Raw genomic sequence first — 21,924 nt, 5'->3', positions numbered from 1 at the left:
GGAAGGGGCGGCCGCCAGCGGGAGGCGGGAGGGGCAGGCCGCGGCTGGCGCTCCGTTACCGGCGGCAGCCGCTGCGCGGGACGCGGCCCCGCGCTCAGGGGAAGGGTCCGGAGGTGCGGGGCTGGGGGGCGCGGCACGGCCGCGTGTCCCGGCAGCAGCGCCCGGGAGGCTGCGCGGCCTCGCCGTGAGAGGGGCGGGAGGCGGCAGACCGGGACACAAAGGGAACGGCAGTCATCACCCAGCAGGCGGGCCCGTTCCTTTCTTCCGGGGGACGGGACAGAGAGGGGTGGCGTGCAGGGAGAGGGAGGCACACCCACAGCCAAGCCCAGCACTCTCTGCACCCCTGCAGCGCCTTGCAGAGTAGAAGCAAAAATTGCAGAAGAGAAGCGAGTGCAAGGGCAGCTCAGCTACGTACGCCACCATTCCCTTCCCTCCATCAGGAAAGATCCCCTGGAGCACGCCTCGCACTCGCCCTTCATCAATATGCAGCAACGTGACCCCGTCTCCTTCACAAACTCTTCACAGCAGACTCGCCGACCGCGTTCTTTCCCCCACCCTTGCGACTGAACAAGCTACACTGCACCAAATCACCACACGACTACCCTGCTTCTACTGGCACAACCAACAACTTTTAATTGCGTAGAAATGCTGCTTACAGGTACCAGCACAAAAGCAGTTTGTTGCCAGAAGGGTACAGAAAACAAAGCCCGCTTTCACAAGTGGAAGCGCAGCCAATTGAAACACAAACTCCAGCCAGCCGCACCAGGAATTCCAGTCTCTCGCACGGCTGCAGCTCCTGCCGAGGACAGCTCTTCACTAAACCGTCTCTGTAAGGACCTCCATAAACGCTTAGGAAGTCCCCGTTGAACACAGTCACGTCACACTTAAGCACTGGAGAGCTCAGCCGCGGGGTCACACGCCGCCCAGATCCCCCCCCAGGCAGCACCCGTGTGCCTCACCAGTCCGCAGGCAGTTACAAACAACAGAGACAAAGAGCTCGTACTTTCAGCACAAACTTCAGGCAGTCTCTCACCGACTGGAGGGGCTGAAATCCTGTCAGATGCTGCAAAGACTGCCTTGGGAACAAACAACAAATTTTATAGTGAGAAAAGAAACAAACCCAGACCATAGTTTGAGGCCTGTGTTCCCAACAACCCCCGTTTTCTGTGGCGAATCTCGGTTAATCCTTTAAAGTTGGAGTCATTCAGTCAAATGTGATCCGAAAACTGCGCTCTTGCTCCTTGCGGCGGCTCTCGCAGACCTTTGTCACCTCTTCCACCTTTCTCTGCAACACCGCTGCGGGAGAAACAAGGGATTAATCTTGTCATCACCCTAAAACACAACCCTGCACAGTCTAGCCTGCAGGAGGATGAAAACCATTTTAACTTTGACCATCACTTGGGTATGACAGTGCACACGGAAGGAGGAAACCCAACACAAAGCACTGCTAACGCCCCAGGGCAAAGACGACTGTCTTAAAGAGTATCCTGAGGCACCCAGGGACTGGCAGGCAGAGACGGAAGGGACACGCTGTGGACGCTGTTTGCTGTGCCAGTTGGCTGCAGGTTCAGGGCACCGACAGGACGAGAGGCAACAGCCTCAAGCTGCCTCAGGGGAGGTTCAGATTAGATGATTTCTTTACTGAAAGAGGGGTCAGGCACTGGAACAGGCTGCCCAGGGAGGCGGTGGAGTCACCATCCCTGGAGGTGTTCGAAAAAACGTGTAAGTGTGGCACCTCGGGATATGGTTTAGCAGGCATGGTGGTGGTGGGCGGACGGCTGGACTTGATGATCTTGGAGGTCTTTCCCAACCTACGACTCTGACCAGAGAGCAGAGCAAACCCTCCCTGAACACGAACCCCAAGCTGGTCTGCAGCTTGACAAAAACCAGTTGCTCTATAAACCAGCTGCCCCTGCCTACCTCCTGCTAAACTCGCTTTCAGTTAGGTACAATCAAAAAATTCAATTTCAATTCAGGTACAATCAAAACCATGAAGCATTCCTGAAGCCCTCAAAAGGAAGCCCTACTCCCTCTGAGGAAAGCTCCTTTCTTCTGCTTGTGTTTAGTGCGGCACCGTCGTATACCAGTGAAGGGTGAATCCAAGACAAGAAACAACAGCAGCTACACGAACAAGTTTTCACTACTGAGTGCCTCTTCCGCTCTGCACTACACCCCAAGCTGTTGCTGCTGTGGGATTTCCACGCTCCAGAGCTACCGCACGCTGCTCAGTCTTACCTGCACTTGGCTTTCCCGTTGGGGACGGGGCAGAATGATAACATTACATGCACACACACTGAACCCCCCTCACCAACTGTCCTCTTCAAAAGGAGTTGAAATACTTCACCTTAGTTTGACACAACAAAGCGTAAGGTTTTCAAGTCCTCTGCTTTGCACAGATGCACTTCAAGCAGCGCTTTTTGTAAAACGTTGCCAGTTGCCAACAATTCCTTCTCAGCGGAGATCTTTCATGCACACCAGGAGCATTCAAGCACAGAAGGACAGTGTCATTGCAGGTGAGGAGGAGAAGATTCCTCAGGAATACATTCATGTCCAAGAAACACTTGCACACGGGCCACATGCTTTCTATTTACATTCACCAAAAGCTGCAAGACAACTCTCACCTGAGTTCTGGTCAATCCACTGCAAGGAATCCATGTGTGCATTCAGAATTTTACAGATCTGCTGAAGCTGAGTAGAAAGAGAAGGTGCAAGTCATTTGTCACACTGCACACAAACCAAGAGCTGCAAAAGACAGCCTGCCTGTCCCTGCCTTTGGAACATGAGGCAGTCCAATTGCTCATACGTAAAGCTCCACTAACTCAGCAGCTGCTTTCCCAGGAAAGTCTGTGCAGCAACTCTGTTGCCTTGCTTCTCTTTACCATCAAGAAAACAGACTCGTTTAGAGCATATGCCTGTGGCTTAGGCTTAATCCAATTCAGACCTAAGAACCACCACAACACGGTTCACAAGAGAACCAAATCCAGGACAATACAAAATACCCTGCCAAGGTTGAAACTACAAGCAGCAAAGTATCCACGAGTGGACAAACCAACAGTTAGTACTGTTTATATAGCCTCTGCCTCTTTACCAGCACACAAAAAAGTAAAGCTTGGATTTACCGGGTCACTCGTGTCTGCTGGGCCTCCTGAAGTATTTAAATGCTCAATGATGTCCTTCAGATCTTGTGCCATGTGCTTCAACTGAGCGTCTATGTTTTCAGCCAGTTTATAGCTGCAAAATGCATGGAAACCAAGGTCAGAATCTTTAAAGTCAACTTCCAAAGACCTGCTCCCAGTCACACCAACGTCAGGCAATCAGAATCAGCCTCCACACCTTTCAACCAAGGCTGTCAGATAGGTGGGAACAGCGCCGTGAGAGGCATTCTACCACGCAGATGAAGTAAGTCCTAACCTCTCCCAACACGGAGACAGACAAGCAGCAGTGTGTAGGGCTTTCTGGAAGCTTTGGTCAGAACTGAGGGAACCAGCTAGTCCTGACTCTTCAAGATTCCTATCTCTTGAAGCAGACAAACGCTTTGTTTAATTACCCTACTACGATTCAACGCTTAAGGCTTACAAGGAGGCTTGAGCCACACATAGAGCATCCTGCTCTCATCGCTTCTACAACTAAATAATCACCGACTCTCAGACATTGTGCCAATATTAGTAACCTTTTCCCAGACACCTCATTAAACCAACAGCCAAAGAGCTTTTCCTGCTGATTCAAGGGCTTCCAGTTGCAATTCCCCTCTTTCTAACACGTAAAATCTAAGCTGACATGCATCAAGCACGACTACGTATTTGACAAAGGCTGTTGATAGATCAGTATTGTCATGCATCCCAACTGTCCTTCTTGCTGATTGATCACCACCACGTTAGTCTGCTCATCCCATGTGCCAAGCAGATTTTTGTCGTACGTCCTCTCCCGTTCTTCATCCGCATGCTGCAAGTAGATAGTCCCACTCTGCTCCTTCACAGACTCCTCCAGAGGGGTCAACAAGTCTTCAAGCTCTTTCTGCTGTGACAGAATGAAGTCTAGTTCCTGATCCAGCCTAAAAAGAGAGTGTTAAGTACTCCACTTAGAGGTCATGTACATTCCAGGTCTGCCATACGACAACGCAAGATGACAAAAAAAAAAAAAAAAACCTACACCACACAAACCCACACCACCAAATCATCTCCAGTGTTCACAGTTTCGTACCTCTTCTGATCAAGCTTCACTTTCTCTACTTCTCTGTGTAACGAAGTAATCTGGAAACAGAAGACAATTATACTACAAAAACTCAGAAGTGAACTCCTAAAAAAAACAGTGGTGGAACAGAGAAAGCTAGCAACATCCTAAAGTCTACCAGGGACCAGAAACAGTTACACACATACCTACAGACCAAAAATTGAATAATGGACATTTGGCTTTGATAGTTCCAACCTAAGATAACTTGGTACCAGAGTCTAATCTCACAGAACAGATTTCCAAGCTTCAAGGCCTACAGACCACAGCAGACATCCAGTGAGCCTTTCACAAGCACCCAGATGTAATTCACACCTGGTTTTCGACAAGTAGAAAGTCCCACTAGATGGCTTGCTGCACCTGTAACACCAAAGGCCTTTAAGGATCTAAGGAGTCATGCTATAACTTGGCAGCCAGCACCTAAATGCTAGAGCGCTGCTCACCAGTAACTAGGATCACACAGACACCTACTCCTTTAAGGGTCTCGGCAAGCAAAATCAGGTTACCCTGCATGCAACTTACCTTCTCTCCGTTCTCTATCAGCATCCGATCCCAGGCATTAACTTGTGTAGCCTGATGGAGAAAGTGTTTCTCTTGGTCTTCCAGTTCCAGGCTCCACTTGTTTATCAAACTCTCCAGTTGGGCATAAGTCATCACTGGAGGCGTGCTGAGAGGAAGTGCAGGACAGTACACAACACAAGATCAAAAACCAACACATAAACATGACAATTCACCTCCACCGCACACCACCATTAATACCGCCTCTCACCCCAGTCGCGAAACTGCCAGTTATAACACAAAACTCACCTGGTGGTGGTGGTTGTGGTTATGGCAGCTGTAGAAGTCCCAGCTCCAGTGGCACCAGTTGTAGTCAACGGCTTAAGATTCAAAGCAAAGCCAGAAGCAGAAGTACTGCCTGAAAGAAGAGATTCAAGGCAAGCAACGGAAGAGCACACATCTGCTATCCAGCAAATCCAGAACAGGTCCAGTATACACATCCAAAAGCGCAGTGCTGTAGGAGCTGCAATAGGTCCCTTCAACAAAACGCAAATCCCACATCTCACAAGAAGGGAATGAAGCACATCCTGACACAAAATCGGTGGACTGTAAATGCCTGACTGGTCGTTCCAGTGACATGAGGAACTGTCAGCCTGCACCAGGGCACTACTCAAGGAAACACAGCATTAGCCCACACACCCCTCTCAAGCTCCTCATGCTTTAGGATTAGGCCTAGTAACTACCAGCACACCCAGCTCCTCTCCTGCATCTGAGATTTCTGTGTTTCCACATAGCTAAGAGCACCTGTCAGATGGCACCATCAAGCCAGTCACAACGCACTTCCAGGCACTGAGCTCAGATTCTTCACAGGCGGCCCAGAAACAAGCTTTAGAGAGATCTTCAGAGCTGAGCAGCATCCATGTTGCTGCACTGAAAACTGACCGGTAACTGCATCCAGAAAAGGATGCCCAGTCCCAAATCCCAGCACTGTGCAGCAGCAAATTCCACTGCAGGTTTTCACATGAGGGCTGCCACTTCAACACAGCACTTGTCTCTCCATTTTCTTTTTTGGAAGAAAAGTTCACGAAATCCAACACTTACAAACTTACATTATGGAAGCAACCGCTGAACGGGGCAGAACGGAAACACAAAAGATCCCTCCCTACCACTCCCCAAAAATCCTTGGCCTCTGCCACCCCCATCGGACACCTCTCCCTCACCTCTCTGAGCCAATTCTGCACCTACACAGGCAGGCTCGCGAAGGAGCAGCTCAGCTGTTCACTTCGCCTGCTCCAGACGAGAGCGTCAAAGCCTACGGGCCTTCCTTCCCCCACAGGCTCTCCAAAGTTAGAAGTAACTGTGCATTTGGGGAGGTGAAAAGGAGGATCAGAGGAAGAAATACGGTGCTATTTCCCGTTACCGGAGGCCATTAGAAATTAGAACTGCTGTGCTGCTACACTAGCATGGCCCTTTACACTACTACACCTCACTGAAGTCATGCTTCCTTCTCTTCAGCTACTCCCAGCATTGAGGTCTCTTACTCGTGGCGGTGCTTGTCGCGGCAGCTGTTGTTCCAGGAACTTTTAATCCAAACCCAAGCGTTCCAAGACTGGACGTCCCAGTGGAAGGGGCACCAACTGCAAACAGAAGACAACATTCAGAGTTTGCACAGCCCATTAAATACAGTCCCCCTCTGAAAAGCTCTACCCCACCTGTTCACCACACGCCACCTGGTCTTTATTTGTATTAATCAGGATCACTGTTTAGGTGAGGCATCATCTGCACACAACATGAGAAAAGGCAGGCTGAGACTATAAAACAGACAGAATGCTCAGCGACTCTTCCACAAACCTTTTACCAACCCAGCTGACAAGCTACTGTCTCTCCTCTCTACCTAGCTTGAATTATCTAACACTTAACTGCTATCAAATGCTAAAATAACCCTAAGGGTGCTGGGTACTGGCACGCACGACATGCAGTCTCCGCATGAGTCTACGTGCTCAAGCAATGCAATTGCACACACTACAGAAAACACGCTGGTCACATCTCAGCTCCTGGAAACAACCCACCTACTACCACCTAAGAACAAGGCTTCAGACATCCTCATAAACAGAGAGGGCTCATTAGCTTAAGAGCATCCTTAAACACTAAGATTCAGGTCAGCTTTGGAACTAGAGGAGCAACGCAAGCCTCGGAGAGCTACTAGAAATGCAAGTTGTCAGGATGGTGTATGTGGCACCTACAAATCGCAGCTGATTAGTTCAAAGTGATCGGTGTGGCTTTCACGTAAAACTTCTCAAGGTCCTTGGGAGCAGCTGCCTAAACGGTCAGAGGGAGGTGCAAGACACCATTATGTACTGAATAGCAGCTTTAGGACTGGTCACCACTGACATTTACTGTAACTGGTCTCCATAACCAAAGGAAACTGAAGCACTAACATCTCACTGCAGGCTGAGCAAAAGAGCTCTTAGGACTGTCTTCCAACCTGGGCTACTGCCTTCCAGCACTCAGAAAAGCCCCGTGAATTCTCCCATACTACCCCAGCACCTGCAGCTCCACTACTGCCAGGTGCCTCCAACCATGCTGCTCATTTATTCCCCCGACGGATACAACCCGTGTATTGCGACTTACGCGAGAGGCCCGTGGTGGTAGCTGACGTCGGTGCTGAAGAACTCGCTACAGATGCAAACAACGTGGGCCCCGTTGAACCAAGAATGGAGGTTGTGCTGGTAGAGGCAGCTGTAGCAGCTGTGGATGTTACTACAAACAGAAAAAGTGTACATCTTGTACGGTCACACGGAGAATGCGATACAAATCTGCCTATCTACACCAGGCTTTTACAGAGGTATAGAATTTAAAACTATCTGTCCCCTCATTCTACCTCAACTCTATCTCTTTTCCAAGGTACCCTTTCAACCTGTGGCTCCCTTCCACTGCGCTCCCGCGAGCAGCACGGAACAGAATTTGCCTCGTGGGACACAAGGAAAAATACAGGACACCAAGTGCAACGGCTGTACAAATGGTCACAGATCACTGAGGGCACTGCAAGTTCACAGCTACACTCGCAGCCCATTTCCAGACTCCAGCTGAGAAAACTATTCCCAGAAGGACAGCAGATTCACAAAGTCTGGAGTAATTCTTTCCCAAAGTCACTTCCTACCTCCAAGTTTGGTTCCAAAGGACAGCGTGGGTCCCTGGCTGGTACTAGCGCTCAGCGTGGCCGTGGGTGCACTCGTGGCTGCTGTTGAGGGCAACGACCCAAAGTTTAGACCTGGAACAAGTCACGTACGTGAAAGGAAAAAAACTTTTCACTACCGAGACACTGTCGTTTCTGCTAAGCACAGCAACAGTCAAGTTAGAAGCAGTGAGAGCACAAGAAAAACATTAATGCTGGCAAAATTATTTCCGCCTCTCTCTCCAAACCCAAAGGCTAAACAGCAAGACCCCAAGCACGTCACAAAACCCCTGCTCCCAGGCACTCGCGCTATCTCGCGCCACCAGAAGCAGGAGGCCACAGACCCTCCAACGCCACCCCCAGCTGCCCTCCCTGCTCACAGCCCTTGGGCCGCAGCGGCCACGCCGAGCCCCGCACCCACCCGCGGGCTGCACCCCGAGGCTGAAGGGGGCTGCTGACTGCGTCGCAGCTCCTAAGGTGGCAGTGGTGGTGGCAGCAGCCGCAGGCGTGGTTCCAAAGGCCAACCCCGCTGGCGACGCTTGTGGAGCTGCGGCGCCGATGCCGAAGCTGGCTGCTCCGGCCTGAGTCGTGGTACTGCTGGAAAAGGTGAACCCTCCAGTTGTCCCCGACGCAGCGCTGGTGGTGGTGGTGCTGCCAGCAGATCCAAACACAAAGCCAGAGGGAGCGGCTGCTTGACTCGACGGCGCGCTCGTTGCTACGGAGCTCCCAAATCCAAAGCCCCCTGTGATTCCAGTAGCCTGAGCTGCGGTGCTGCCTCCAAAGTTCAGTTTTGGTGCATTTGTCCTAGACAAGACAAGACGCCAATCTGGCTGAGACGTACATCCAGCTACGCACCGAGTCGGCTTTCTCACGGACCCTCTGCTGACAGCAGAAACCGCCTTTCAGAGAGACGCGCGCTTGACCGGGTTTAGGTTTCGGTTCTGACAGCGGCTGTAGCACAGCTCCTGTAACCACCTGCACTCCCCTCGTAAGGCCCTTTGTGCCCACTCCCTCTCAGCCACCTCCGCCCGCCCAGGCACCAGAAGGCAGCTCCAGGGCAGCGCGCGCGCGGCTGCTCGCTCTCGCGGCTCCTCAGCACCCTCGGCACCTCCCCCACACAGCCTGCTTTTCCCGGCTCGCTCCCACCGCTCGCCCCCCCGTCAGCCGCCTTCCCGCCGCTCCCCTCCGCCAGCCTCGAGCCAGCGGCTCCGCACAACCGCCTCACAGCTCGCGGCCTCTCCTCAGGACACAACGCGCCAGCCTCCCCTCCCGGGGACCGCGCGGCCCCCGCGCCTCTCACCCCAGCGGGAACGCGCTCGCCGCCGGGGCCGCGCTGCCCGCGGTCGCCGTCCCGAAGCTGAAGCCGGCCTGCGGCGCGGCCGTGCCCGGCGTACTGAAGGAGAAGAGCCCGGCGGGCTGGCTGCTGGCGGGCGTCTGCGCCGCGCTCCCGAAGCTGAAGCCCCCCGAGGCGGCGGGCGTGGAGAACGAGAAGCCGCTCGTGGCCGTCGTCTTCGGCGCGCCGAAAGCGAAGCCGCCGCCCGCCGCGCCCGACCCGAGGCTGAACTGGTTCATGGCGGCCTGCGGGGAGAGGCACGGCCGGCACCGCCAGACGCAGACCCGGGCCCGCCGCGCCCTCCGCGCGCACCGATGACGCTCGTTAGAACCGCCCCGCCCCTCTCGCCCGCCTCCCAACCACCGGCCGGCTCTTCCCGCCCTCAGCAGCGATTGGCTGCTCGCGCCGCCGCTCGTGGGCGGCCCCTCCGGATTGGCTGGCGAGCCCCTGGAGGCGGCTGTCCGCGCCGCTGCGTCCACTCGGCCTCAGCTCGGGCCCGGGGCGAGGCGGGCGCGGCAGCAGCGCTGGGCTGGGCCGTGCCCGCGACAGGGGTCAAGCTCAGCGCCGGGAACAGGCAGAGGGGCAGAGGGCGTCACACCCCCCTCCCCCGCCCCGGGAGAAAGGGAAAGAGGGGAGAGGGTATGAAACAGCTCTACTAGTAATACTATTAATAAGAAAAATAAAACAAAATATATGCAAATCTACAAAACCGATACTGAGTTTCTCAGAGCTGGCCTCGGCCGCGGGCAAGAGCTGGTCCCAGGAGTGCACAGGTCGGGGCGCGGATCGGTATGACAGGCAGGGCGAGGAGCAGGGTCCTCTTCAGCAGGCGGCCATGGACAGAGAGAGCCAGCCCCTGGCGCTGGCCCAGCTTTAAGCCCCGCGTGACGTGCAGGGCCGGGAACACAGCGTTGGTCCGCAGAGGGTCACCTGTCCGGCCCGCCCCTCCCCACACGCGCGGCCCTTTCCGACTCCGCACTCGCGGGACCCAAGAGGTCTATCAGTGACCTTGGCTGCTATAGTGCTAATTACAAACAGGGGCCTTTTTCTGCATTCCTTTCCTCTCGTTAGCTCAGTATAACTATAAACAGCAGCTGTTACCAGCTTTAGAGTGCACACTGTCTCCAAAACACACAGCCAGCTTCAGAAAAATGCAGTTAATTAGAAGAACTTGGCTGTAAGGAACATTCACTGAAAAAGGATTCCATTTTCAGCAAAACCAGGACAACAAGTCAGTAAAAAGCTCTAGTAAGAGGGCCCTTTCCTTTCTTCCGGGGGACGGGACAGAGAGGGGTGGCGTGCAGGGAGAGGGAGGCACACCCACAGCCAAGCCCAGCACTCTCTGCACCCCTGCAGCGCCTTGCAGAGTAGAAGCAAAAATTGCAGAAGAGAAGCGAGTGCAAGGGCAGCTCAGCTACGTACGCCACCATTCCCTTCCCTCCATCAGGAAAGATCCCCTGGAGCACGCCTCGCACTCGCCCTTCATCAATATGCAGCAACGTGACCCCGTCTCCTTCACAAACTCTTCACAGCAGACTCGCCGACCGCGTTCTTTCCCCCACCCTTGCGACTGAACAAGCTACACTGCACCAAATCACCACACGACTACCCTGCTTCTACTGGCACAACCAACAACTTTTAATTGCGTAGAAATGCTGCTTACAGGTACCAGCACAAAAGCAGTTTGTTGCCAGAAGGGTACAGAAAACAAAGCCCGCTTTCACAAGTGGAAGCGCAGCCAATTGAAACACAAACTCCAGCCAGCCGCACCAGGAATTCCAGTCTCTCGCACGGCTGCAGCTCCTGCCGAGGACAGCTCTTCACTAAACCGTCTCTGTAAGGACCTCCATAAACGCTTAGGAAGTCCCCGTTGAACACAGTCACGTCACACTTAAGCACTGGAGAGCTCAGCCGCGGGGTCACACGCCGCCCAGATCCCCCCCCAGGCAGCACCCGTGTGCCTCACCAGTCCGCAGGCAGTTACAAACAACAGAGACAAAGAGCTCGTACTTTCAGCACAAACTTCAGGCAGTCTCTCACCGACTGGAGGGGCTGAAATCCTGTCAGATGCTGCAAAGACTGCCTTGGGAACAAACAACAAATTTTATAGTGAGAAAAGAAACAAACCCAGACCATAGTTTGAGGCCTGTGTTCCCAACAACCCCCGTTTTCTGTGGCGAATCTCGGTTAATCCTTTAAAGTTGGAGTCATTCAGTCAAATGTGATCCGAAAACTGCGCTCTTGCTCCTTGCGGCGGCTCTCGCAGACCTTTGTCACCTCTTCCACCTTTCTCTGCAACACCGCTGCGGGAGAAACAAGGGATTAATCTTGTCATCACCCTAAAACACAACCCTGCACAGTCTAGCCTGCAGGAGGATGAAAACCATTTTAACTTTGACCATCACTTGGGTATGACAGTGCACACGGAAGGAGGAAACCCAACACAAAGCACTGCTAACGCCCCAGGGCAAAGACGACTGTCTTAAAGAGTATCCTGAGGCACCCAGGGACTGGCAGGCAGAGACGGAAGGGACACGCTGTGGACGCTGTTTGCTGTGCCAGTTGGCTGCAGGTTCAGGGCACCGACAGGACGAGAGGCAACAGCCTCAAGCTGCCTCAGGGGAGGTTCAGATTAGATGATTTCTTTACTGAAAGAGGGGTCAGGCACTGGAACAGGCTGCCCAGGGAGGCGGTGGAGTCACCATCCCTGGAGGTGTTCGAAAAAACGTGTAAGTGTGGCACCTCGGGATATGGTTTAGCAGGCATGGTGGTGGTGGGCGGACGGCTGGACTTGATGATCTTGGAGGTCTTTCCCAACCTACGACTCTGACCAGAGAGCAGAGCAAACCCTCCCTGAACACGAACCCCAAGCTGGTCTGCAGCTTGACAAAAACCAGTTGCTCTATAAACCAGCTGCCCCTGCCCACCTCCTGCTAAACTCGCTTTCAATTATGCAAAGTGCAGGTTAACCACATGACCCGTTAGCAGTACATCGCTATTTTCCTGCAGGGTATCACACAGCCGTAACAAGCTTTTAGCTGTAAATACAGAAGAGACACTGCAATCGCACAGAAAAGCTGCAGAGCACTTGCAGCCACAACACAGATTATCTCTTATTCCCACATCACAGATCTGGAAATACGTAAGCCACTGACTGATCATCAGCTTTAAATGCAGCAGGCATCACAATACACAAAAAAAGTCTTGGCACAAGCTACAGCAATTTCTGATTTCATGCACATGACAGCTTCTCAGAAGCTATTCGACAGGGCCACAGCATTGTGTCAGCCTGTGGCAGTATTCCATGTTTGGTTTTATTTCGTACGCAGCAGGCCAAACCCAAAAGCTTCCAGTAACATATTAAGCAACGCATTTCAGTCTGTCCCTTTTCAGAACTTCACCATGCAAAAATGATTACAGCATAAAACGGCAGCCTGCTTCACTGTGTCGCGCTCGCTCAGCTCGGAATTCAGGTGTAACTACAACAGAGCAGACTTTCTGCTTCTCTCAGAAGGTAGAAGGTCAGAACAAGGCTGCGTCCGAACACTCCTTTCACCTGTGGCAGCAGCACCACCCCGTGTCCACATCCAGCAAGTTGTTCAGTGTAACAGGAATTCTCCGTGCTAAGAACCCCACAGAAACAGAGCGCTACATTAACCTTCTTCAAAAATTGCAGTTTCTTAGGCTTGTTGCTTCTTTCTTGCTTGAAAATGAAGACAAACTGTTTCTGGAGATGTACATTTCACAGTAAAGAGAATGAATCGTTGTTAACCGAGAAGACAATTTCTTTAGCACTGAATGACAGAGGGAACAAAAGGGTCTCTCTCCTTTCTAGGAACACCTAAAGCAAACAGGTTGCTACTTTCAAGCACATTCTGCAAAGTCAGGATTCTGGTGACATAGGCGCTGCACCAGATTTCCCAAGAAAGGCACGTCTGGAATGCCAAAATTAGCATACTCATTCTGGAAGAAAAAGCCAAATCCAGTTCTGACTGCAGCCCAGAACACTGTTTCAGCACAGACAGGGGGATGCCTGCTTCCACCCAAGAAGCACACCAGGGGCCAGCGCTTCCACAGCTCTGCAGCCAGACAGTGCAATTTGGTGCTGCTTTATTCTGCCGTGCCCCCGCGTGGCTGCTGGCATCAGGTACAATCAAATCCATGAAGCATTCCTGAAGCCCTACTCCCTCTGAGGAAAGCTCCTTTCTTCTGCTTGTGTTTAGTGCGGCACCGTCGTATACCAGTGAAGGGTGAATCCAAGACAAGAAACAACAGCAGCTACACGAACAAGTTTTCACTACTGAGTGCCTCTTCCGCTCTGCACTACACCCCAAGCTGTTGCTGCTGTGGGATTTCCACGCTCCAGAGCTACCGCACGCTGCTCAGTCTTACCTGCACTTGGCTTTCCCGTTGGGGACGGGGCAGAATGATAACATTACATGCGCACACACTGAACCCCCCTCACCAACTGTCCTCTTCAAAAGGAGTTGAAATACTTCACCTTAGTTTGACACAACAAAGCGTAAGGTTTTCAAGTCCTCTGCTTTGCACAGATGCACTTCAAGCAGCGCTTTTTGTAAAACGTTGCCAGTTGCCAGCAATTCCTTCTCAGCGGAGATCTTTCATGCACACCAGGAGCATTCAAGCACAGAAGGACAGTGTCATTGCAGGTGAGGAGGAGAAGATTCCTCAGGAATACATTCATGTCCAAGAAACACTTGCACACGGGCCACATGCTTTCTATTTACATTCACCAAAAGCTGCAAGACAACTCTCACCTGAGTTCTGGTCAATCCACTGCAAGGAATCCATGTGTGCATTCAGAATTTTACAGATCTGCTGAAGCTGAGTAGAAAGAGAAGGTGCAAGTCATTTGTCACACTGCACACAAACCAAGAGCTGCAAAAGACAGCCTGCCTGTCCCTGCCTTTGGAACATGAGGCAGTCCAATTGCTCATACGTAAAGCTCCACTAACTCAGCAGCTGCTTTCCCAGGAAAGTCTGTGCAGCAACTCTGTTGCCTTGCTTCTCTTTACCATCAAGAAAACAGACTCGTTTAGAGCATATGCCTGTGGCTTAGGCTTAATCCAATTCAGACCTAAGAACCACCACAACATTTGTCACTTTAGGCTTTAGGTGGCAAAAGCAAAAAGGAATGGGAAGAAACTGAGTCTGTAATAGTGAAGGGAAATTTTACACAATGAAAGCTTCTCAGTAAAGCCACAAGGAATATCAAGATCAAGTTAATACATAGCAGAAAGAGCTGCTAATTGAGATCTTGTTTTGCTGAGGATACAAAAGTAGTATAAAGATAAAGCATTACCAGCTACGGAGGGCATTCTGAACAAAGTTTGCATTTGCGACAAGAAAGACACAAGCGGTGAAGCAGGCAGCTGGCTCAACATTAAGAAAAGCCTCTGAAAGAAGTTGTAAACTAGGCAAAATTAGACAACAAGCAAATACCCAAAGCTCACACCAGAACCAGATATTTCAAAAATTATTAACAGAACTGCAGAGTAACTTTGTAAGTCAGACTGGCTTGTGCTGGGTTATAATGCAAGTTTTACCAGAAGAGAACCAAACCCAGAACGATACAAAATACTCTGCCAAGGTTGAAACTACAAGCAGCAAAGTATCCACGAGTGGACAAACCAACAGTTAGTACTGTTTATATAGCCTCTGCCTCTTTACCAGCACACAAAAAAGTAAAGCTTGGATTTACCGGGTCACTCGTGTCGGCTGGGCCTCTTGATGTATTCAAGTGCTCAGTGATGTCCTTCAGATCTTGTGCCATACGCTTCAACTGAGCGTCTATGTTTTCAGCCAGTTTATAGCTGCAAAATGCATGGAAACCAAGGTCAGAATCTTTAAAGTCAACTTCCAAAGACCTGCTCCCAGTCACACCAACGTCAGGCAATCAGAATCAGCCTCCACACCTTTCAACCAAGGCTGTCAGATAGGTGGGAACAGCGCCGTGAGAGGCATTCTACCACGCAGATGAAGTAAGTCCTAACCTCTCCCAACACGGAGACAGACAAGCAGCAGTGTGTAGGGCTTTCTGGAAGCTTTGGTCAGAACTGAGGGAACCAGCTAGTCCTGACTCTTCAAGATTCCTATCTCTTGAAGCAGACAAACGCTTTGTTTAATTACCCTACTACGATTCAACGCTTAAGGCTTACAAGGAGGCTTGAGCCACACATAGAGCATCCTGCTCTCATCGCTTCTACAACTAAATAATCACCGACTCTCAGACATTGTGCCAATATTAGTAACCTTTTCCCAGACACCTCATTAAACCAACAGCCAAAGAGCTTTTCCTGCTGATTCAAGGGCTTCCAGTTGCAATTCCCCTCTTTCTAACACGTAAAATCTAAGCTGACATGCATCAAGCACGACTACGTATTTGACAAAGGCTGTTGATAGATCAGTATTGTCATGCATCCCAACTGTCCTTCTTGCTGATTGATCACCACCACGTTAGTCTGCTCATCCCATGTGCCAAGCAGATTTTTGTCGTACGTCCTCTCCCGTTCTTCATCCGCATGCTGCAAGTAGATAGTCCCACTCTGCTCCTTCACAGACTCCTCCAGAGGGGTCAACAAGTCTTCAAGCTCTTTCTGCTGTGACAGAATGAAGTCTAGTTCCTGATCCAGCCTAAAAAGAGAGTGTTAAGTACTCCACTTAGAGGTCATGTACATTCCAGGTCTGCCATACGACAACGCAAGATGACAAAAAAAAAAAAAAAAACCTACACCACACAAACCCACACCACCAAATCATCTCCAGTGTTCACAGTTTCGTACCTCTTCTGATCAAGCTTCACTTTCTCTACTTCTCTGTGTAACGAAGTAATCTGGAAACAGAAGACAATTATACTACAAAAACTCAGAAGTGAACTCCTAAAAAAACAGTGGTGGAACAGAGAAAGCTAGCAACATCCTAAAGTCTACCAGGGACCAGAAACAGTTACACACATACCTACAGACCAAAAATTGAATAATGGACATTTGGCTTTGATAGCTCCAACCTAAGATAACTTGGTACCAGAGTCTAATCTCACAGAACAGATTTCCAAGCTTCAAGGCCTACAGACCACAGCAGACATCCAGTGAGCCTTTCACAAGCACCCAGATGTAATTCACACCTGGTTTTCGACAAGTAGAAAGTCCCACTAGATGGCTTGCTGCACCTGTAACACCAAAGGCCTTTAAGGATCTAAGGAGTCATGCTATAACTTGGCAGCCAGCACCTAAATGCTAGAGCGCTGCTCACCAGTAACTAGGATCACACAGACACCTACTCACTCCTTCACTCCACACAGTGGGATGGAGAGGATAATGCACAGAAAGTAAGACTCGTGGGTTGAGATAAAGACAGTTTAATGAGACAATAAAGGAAGGTATAATAATAACAATAAAGAATATGCAAATCAAGTGATACACAATACCATTTTTCTCATCGCCCAATGACCGATTGTGCAGCCTGTCCCTGAGCAGCTCGGCCAGCTTGGGTTAGCTGCCTGGCTATGATCCCTCCCAGCTCTTAGTCACCTGCTCATTAGCCAAGCATGGGAAACTGAAGAGAGGTCCTTGATTTCTTAGCACAACTATAGGCATCAGTGTATTTTCACTCTTTTCAAACTACATCCAAAACGAAGAAGATAATGGGAAGAAAATTAACTCTATCCCAGCCAAAACCAGAATATCAGGTTACCCTGCATGCAACTTACCTTCTCTCCGTTCTCTATCAGCGTCTGATCCCAGGCATTAACTTGTGTAGCCTGATGGAGAAAGTGTTTCTCTTGGTCTTCCAGTTCCAGGCTCCACTTGTTTATCAAACTCTCCAGCTGGGCATAAGTCATCACTGGAGGCGTGCTGAGAGGAAGTGCAGGACAGTACACAACACAAGATCAAAAACCAACACATAAACATGACAATTCACCTCCACCGCACACCACCATTAATACCGCCTCTCACCCCAGTCGCGAAACTGCCAGTTATAACACAAAACTCACCTGGTGGTGGTGGTTGTGGTTATGGCAGCTGTAGAAGTCCCAGCTCCAGTGGCACCAGTTGTAGTCAACGGCTTAAGATTCAAAGCAAAGCCAGAAGCAGAAGTACTGCCTGAAAGAAGAGATTCAAGGCAAGCAACGGAAGAGCACACATCTGCTATCCAGCAAATCCAGAACAGGTCCAGTATACACATCCAAAAGCGCAGTGCTGTAGGAGCTGCAATAGGTCCCTTCAACAAAACGCAAATCCCACATCTCACAAGAAGGGAATGAAGCACATCCTGACACAAAATCGGTGGACTGTAAATGCCTGACTGGTCGTTCCAGTGACATGAGGAACTGTCAGCCTGCACCAGGGCACTACTCAAGGAAACACAGCATTAGCCCACACACCCCTCTCAAGCTCCTCATGCTTTAGGATTAGGCCTAGTAACTACCAGCACACCCAGCTCCTCTCCTGCATCTGAGATTTCTGTGTTTCCACATAGCTAAGAGCACCTGTCAGATGGCACCATCAAGCCAGTCACAACGCACTTCCAGGCACTGAGCTCAGATTCTTCACAGGCGGCCCAGAAACAAGCTTTAGAGAGATCTTCAGAGCTGAGCAGCATCCATGTTGCTGCACTGAAAACTGACCGGTAACTGCATCCAGAAAAGGATGCCCAGTCCCAAATCCCAGCACTGTGCAGCAGCAAATTCCACTGCAGGTTTTCACATGAGGGCTGCCACTTCAACACAGCACTTGTCTCTCCATTTTCTTTTTTGGAAGAAAAGTTCACGAAATCCAACACTTACAAACTTACATTATGGAAGCAACCGCTGAACGGGGCAGAACGGAAACACAAAAGATCCCTCCCTACCACTCCCCAAAAATCCTTGGCCTCTGCCACCCCCATCGGACACCTCTCCCTCACCTCTCTGAGCCAATTCTGCACCTACACAGGCAGGCTCGCGAAGGAGCAGCTCAGCTGTTCACTTCGCCTGCTCCAGACGAGAGCGTCAAAGCCTACGGGCCTTCCTTCCCCCACAGGCTCTCCAAAGTTAGAAGTAACTGTGCATTTGGGGAGGTGAAAAGGAGGATCAGAGGAAGAAATACGGTGCTATTTCCCGTTACCGGAGGCCATTAGAAATTAGAACTGCTGTGCTGCTACACTAGCATGGCCCTTTACACTACTACACCTCACTGAAGTCATGCTTCCTTCTCTTCAGCTACTCCCAGCATTGAGGTCTCTTACTCGTGGCGGTGCTTGTCGCGGCAGCTGTTGTTCCAGGAACTTTTAATCCAAACCCAAGCGTTCCAAGACTGGACGTCCCAGTGGAAGGGGCACCAACTGCAAACAGAAGACAACATTCAGAGTTTGCACAGCCCATTAAATACAGTCCCCCTCTGAAAAGCTCTACCCCACCTGTTCACCACACGCCACCTGGTCTTTATTTGTATTAATCAGGATCACTGTTTAGGTGAGGCATCATCTGCACACAACATGAGAAAAGGCAGGCTGAGACTATAAAACAGACAGAATGCTCAGCGACTCTTCCACAAACCTTTTACCAACCCAGCTGACAAGCTACTGTCTCTCCTCTCTACCTAGCTTGAATTATCTAACACTTAACTGCTATCAAATGCTAAAATAACCCTAAGGGTGCTGGGTACTGGCACGCACGACATGCAGTCTCCGCATGAGTCTACGTGCTCAAGCAATGCAATTGCACACACTACAGAAAACACGCTGGTCACATCTCAGCTCCTGGAAACAACCCACCTACTACCACCTAAGAACAAGGCTTCAGACATCCTCATAAACAGAGAGGGCTCATTAGCTTAAGAGCATCCTTAAACACTAAGATTCAGGTCAGCTTTGGAACTAGAGGAGCAACGCAAGCCTCGGAGAGCTACTAGAAATGCAAGTTGTCAGGATGGTGTATGTGGCACCTACAAATCGCAGCTGATTAGTTCAAAGTGATCGGTGTGGCTTTCACGTAAAACTTCTCAAGGTCCTTGGGAGCAGCTGCCTAAACGGTCAGAGGGAGGTGCAAGACACCATTATGTACTGAATAGCAGCTTTAGGACTGGTCACCACTGACATTTACTGTAACTGGTCTCCATAACCAAAGGAAACTGAAGCACTAACATCTCACTGCAGGCTGAGCAAAAGAGCTCTTAGGACTGTCTTCCAACCTGGGCTACTGCCTTCCAGCACTCAGAAAAGCCCCGTGAATTCTCCCATACTACCCCAGCACCTGCAGCTCCACTACTGCCAGGTGCCTCCAACCATGCTGCTCATTTATTCCCCCGACGGATACAACCCGTGTATTGCGACTTACGCGAGAGGCCCGTGGTGGTAGCTGACGTCGGTGCTGAAGAACTCGCTACAGATGCAAACAACGTGGGCCCCGTTGAACCAAGAATGGAGGTTGTGCTGGTAGAGGCAGCTGTAGCAGCTGTGGATGTTACTACAAACAGAAAAAGTGTACATCTTGTACGGTCACACGGAGAATGCGATACAAATCTGCCTATCTACACCAGGCTTTTACAGAGGTATAGAATTTAAAACTATCTGTCCCCTCATTCTACCTCAACTCTATCTCTTTTCCAAGGTACCCTTTCAACCTGTGGCTCCCTTCCACTGCGCTCCCGCGAGCAGCACGGAACAGAATTTGCCTCGTGGGACACAAGGAAAAATACAGGACACCAAGTGCAACGGCTGTACAAATGGTCACAGATCACTGAGGGCACTGCAAGTTCACAGCTACACTCGCAGCCCATTTCCAGACTCCAGCTGAGAAAACTATTCCCAGAAGGACAGCAGATTCACAAAGTCTGGAGTAATTCTTTCCCAAAGTCACTTCCTACCTCCAAGTTTGGTTCCAAAGGACAGCGTGGGTCCCTGGCTGGTACTAGCGCTCAGCGTGGCCGTGGGTGCACTCGTGGCTGCTGTTGAGGGCAACGACCCAAAGTTTAGACCTGGAACAAGTCACGTACGTGAAAGGAAAAAAACTTTTCACTACCGAGACACTGTCGTTTCTGCTAAGCACAGCAACAGTCAAGTTAGAAGCAGTGAGAGCACAAGAAAAACATTAATGCTGGCAAAATTATTTCCGCCTCTCTCTCCAAACCCAAAGGCTAAACAGCAAGACCCCAAGCACGTCACAAAACCCCTGCTCCCAGGCACTCGCGCTATCTCGCGCCACCAGAAGCAGGAGGCCACAGACCCTCCAACGCCACCCCCAGCTGCCCTCCCTGCTCACAGCCCTTGGGCCGCAGCGGCCACGCCGAGCCCCGCACCCACCCGCGGGCTGCACCCCGAGGCTGAAGGGGGCTGCTGACTGCGTCGCAGCTCCTAAGGTGGCAGTGGTGGTGGCAGCAGCCGCAGGCGTGGTTCCAAAGGCCAACCCCGCTGGCGACGCTTGTGGAGCTGCGGCGCCGATGCCGAAGCTGGCTGCTCCGGCCTGAGTCGTGGTACTGCTGGAAAAGGTGAACCCTCCAGTTGTCCCCGACGCAGCGCTGGTGGTGGTGGTGCTGCCAGCAGATCCAAACACAAAGCCAGAGGGAGCGGCTGCTTGACTCGACGGCGCGCTCGTTGCTACGGAGCTCCCAAATCCAAAGCCCCCTGTGATTCCAGTAGCCTGAGCTGCGGTGCTGCCTCCAAAGTTCAGTTTTGGTGCATTTGTCCTAGACAAGACAAGACGCCAATCTGGCTGAGACGTACATCCAGCTACGCACCGAGTCGGCTTTCTCACGGACCCTCTGCTGACAGCAGAAACCGCCTTTCAGAGAGACGCGCGCTTGACCGGGTTTAGGTTTCGGTTCTGACAGCGGCTGTAGCACAGCTCCTGTAACCACCTGCACTCCCCTCGTAAGGCCCTTTGTGCCCACTCCCTCTCAGCCACCTCCGCCCGCCCAGGCACCAGAAGGCAGCTCCAGGGCAGCGCGCGCGCGGCTGCTCGCTCTCGCGGCTCCTCAGCACCCTCGGCACCTCCCCCACACAGCCTGCTTTTCCCGGCTCGCTCCCACCGCTCGCCCCCCCGTCAGCCGCCTTCCCGCCGCTCCCCTCCGCCAGCCTCGAGCCAGCGGCTCCGCACAACCGCCTCACAGCTCGCGGCCTCTCCTCAGGACACAACGCGCCAGCCTCCCCTCCCGGGGACCGCGCGGCCCCCGCGCCTCTCACCCCAGCGGGAACGCGCTCGCCGCCGGGGCCGCGCTGCCCGCGGTCGCCGTCCCGAAGCTGAAGCCGGCCTGCGGCGCGGCCGTGCCCGGCGTACTGAAGGAGAAGAGCCCGGCGGGCTGGCTGCTGGCGGGCGTCTGCGCCGCGCTCCCGAAGCTGAAGCCCCCCGAGGCGGCGGGCGTGGAGAACGAGAAGCCGCTCGTGGCCGTCGTGGCCGTCGTCTTCGGCGCGCCAAAAGCGAAGCCGCCGCCCGCCGCGCCCGACCCGAAGCTGAACTGGTTCATGGCGGCCTGCGGGGAGAGGCACAGCCGGCGCCGGCACCGCCAGACGCAGACCCAGGCCCGCCGCGCGCACCGATGACGCTCGTTAGAACCGCCCCGCCCCTCTCGCCCGCCTCCCAACCACCGGCCGGCTCTTCCCGCCCTCAGCAGCGATTGGCTGCTCGCGCCGCCGCTCGTGGGCGACCCCTCCGGATTGGCTGGCGAGCCCCTGGAGGCGGGGCGGGGCAGCGGCG

At 52.1% G+C, this 21,924-nt stretch overlaps 3 protein-coding genes across 5 annotated transcripts in view; all 3 read right to left on the bottom strand.

The window, feature by feature from the left end:
* Window positions 1–21,924, bottom strand: part of PRRG3 (proline rich and Gla domain 3) — a 109,186-nt gene that overhangs the window by 57,601 nt on the left and 29,661 nt on the right. The gene's annotated exons all lie outside the window — the stretch shown is intronic.
* LOC142363115 (nuclear pore glycoprotein p62-like) lies at window positions 608–10,065 on the bottom strand. 2 transcript variants are annotated; one of them, XM_075435522.1, is made up of 13 exons: window positions 9,950–10,065; window positions 9,201–9,478; window positions 8,322–8,704; window positions 7,886–7,996; window positions 7,357–7,485; window positions 6,267–6,362; window positions 5,035–5,143; window positions 4,750–4,894; window positions 4,201–4,250; window positions 3,917–4,051; window positions 3,120–3,231; window positions 2,622–2,688; window positions 608–1,296 (listed from the first exon to the last, which is right to left on the bottom strand). In XM_075435522.1, the coding sequence occupies exons 2-13, from the start codon at window positions 9,470–9,472 to the stop codon at window positions 1,205–1,207; spliced, it is 1,701 nt and encodes a 566-aa protein (XP_075291637.1). In that variant the 5' UTR covers window positions 9,473–9,478; window positions 9,950–10,065; the 3' UTR covers window positions 608–1,204. The 2 variants fall into 2 exon arrangements, with proteins under 2 accessions (XP_075291637.1, XP_075291638.1); XM_075435523.1 differs by having other exon boundaries at window positions 7,886–7,966; window positions 9,201–10,065.
* LOC104329566 (nuclear pore glycoprotein p62) lies at window positions 10,848–21,774 on the bottom strand. 2 transcript variants are annotated; one of them, XM_075435535.1, is made up of 12 exons: window positions 21,414–21,774; window positions 20,535–20,917; window positions 20,099–20,209; window positions 19,570–19,698; window positions 18,480–18,575; window positions 17,248–17,356; window positions 16,963–17,107; window positions 16,037–16,086; window positions 15,753–15,887; window positions 14,956–15,067; window positions 14,012–14,078; window positions 10,848–11,536 (listed from the first exon to the last, which is right to left on the bottom strand). In XM_075435535.1, exons 1-12 carry the CDS (start codon window positions 21,692–21,694, stop codon window positions 11,445–11,447), a joined length of 1,710 nt encoding a protein of 569 aa, XP_075291650.1. In that variant the 5' UTR covers window positions 21,695–21,774; the 3' UTR covers window positions 10,848–11,444. The 2 variants fall into 2 exon arrangements, with proteins under 2 accessions (XP_075291650.1, XP_075291651.1); XM_075435536.1 differs by having other exon boundaries at window positions 20,099–20,179.

Source organism: Opisthocomus hoazin, chromosome 14 (assembly GCF_030867145.1).
Source record: "Opisthocomus hoazin isolate bOpiHoa1 chromosome 14, bOpiHoa1.hap1, whole genome shotgun sequence".
In the NCBI taxonomy this organism is placed as follows: domain Eukaryota; kingdom Metazoa; phylum Chordata; class Aves; order Opisthocomiformes; family Opisthocomidae; genus Opisthocomus; species Opisthocomus hoazin.
Note: the sequence above shows the minus strand (reverse complement) of the source record. Positions and strands in the feature narration are given on the sequence as shown.

What these genes read in the sequence shown, in the direction of transcription:
- LOC142363115 (XM_075435522.1), bottom strand. Translation starts at nt 9,472, where the DNA reads ATGAACCAGTTCAGCCTCGGGTCGGGCGCGGCGGGCGGCGGCTTCGCT. An exon ending in CCTCGGGGTGCAGCCCGCGG is followed by an intron (nt 7,997 to 8,321) that starts GTGGGTGCGGGG and finishes GACTTGTTCCAG; the next exon opens with GTCTAAACTTTGGGTCGTTG. An exon ending in TGATAGAGAACGGAGAGAAG is followed by an intron (nt 4,251 to 4,749) that starts GTAAGTTGCATG and finishes TTCTGTTTCCAG; the next exon opens with ATTACTTCGTTACACAGAGA.
- LOC104329566 (XM_075435535.1), bottom strand. Translation starts at nt 21,694, where the DNA reads ATGAACCAGTTCAGCTTCGGGTCGGGCGCGGCGGGCGGCGGCTTCGCT. An exon ending in TACCACCACGGGCCTCTCGC is followed by an intron (nt 18,576 to 19,569) that starts GTAAGTCGCAAT and finishes TTCTGTTTGCAG; the next exon opens with TTGGTGCCCCTTCCACTGGG. An exon ending in ACCACAACCACCACCACCAG is followed by an intron (nt 17,108 to 17,247) that starts GTGAGTTTTGTG and finishes ACTTCCTCTCAG; the next exon opens with CACGCCTCCAGTGATGACTT.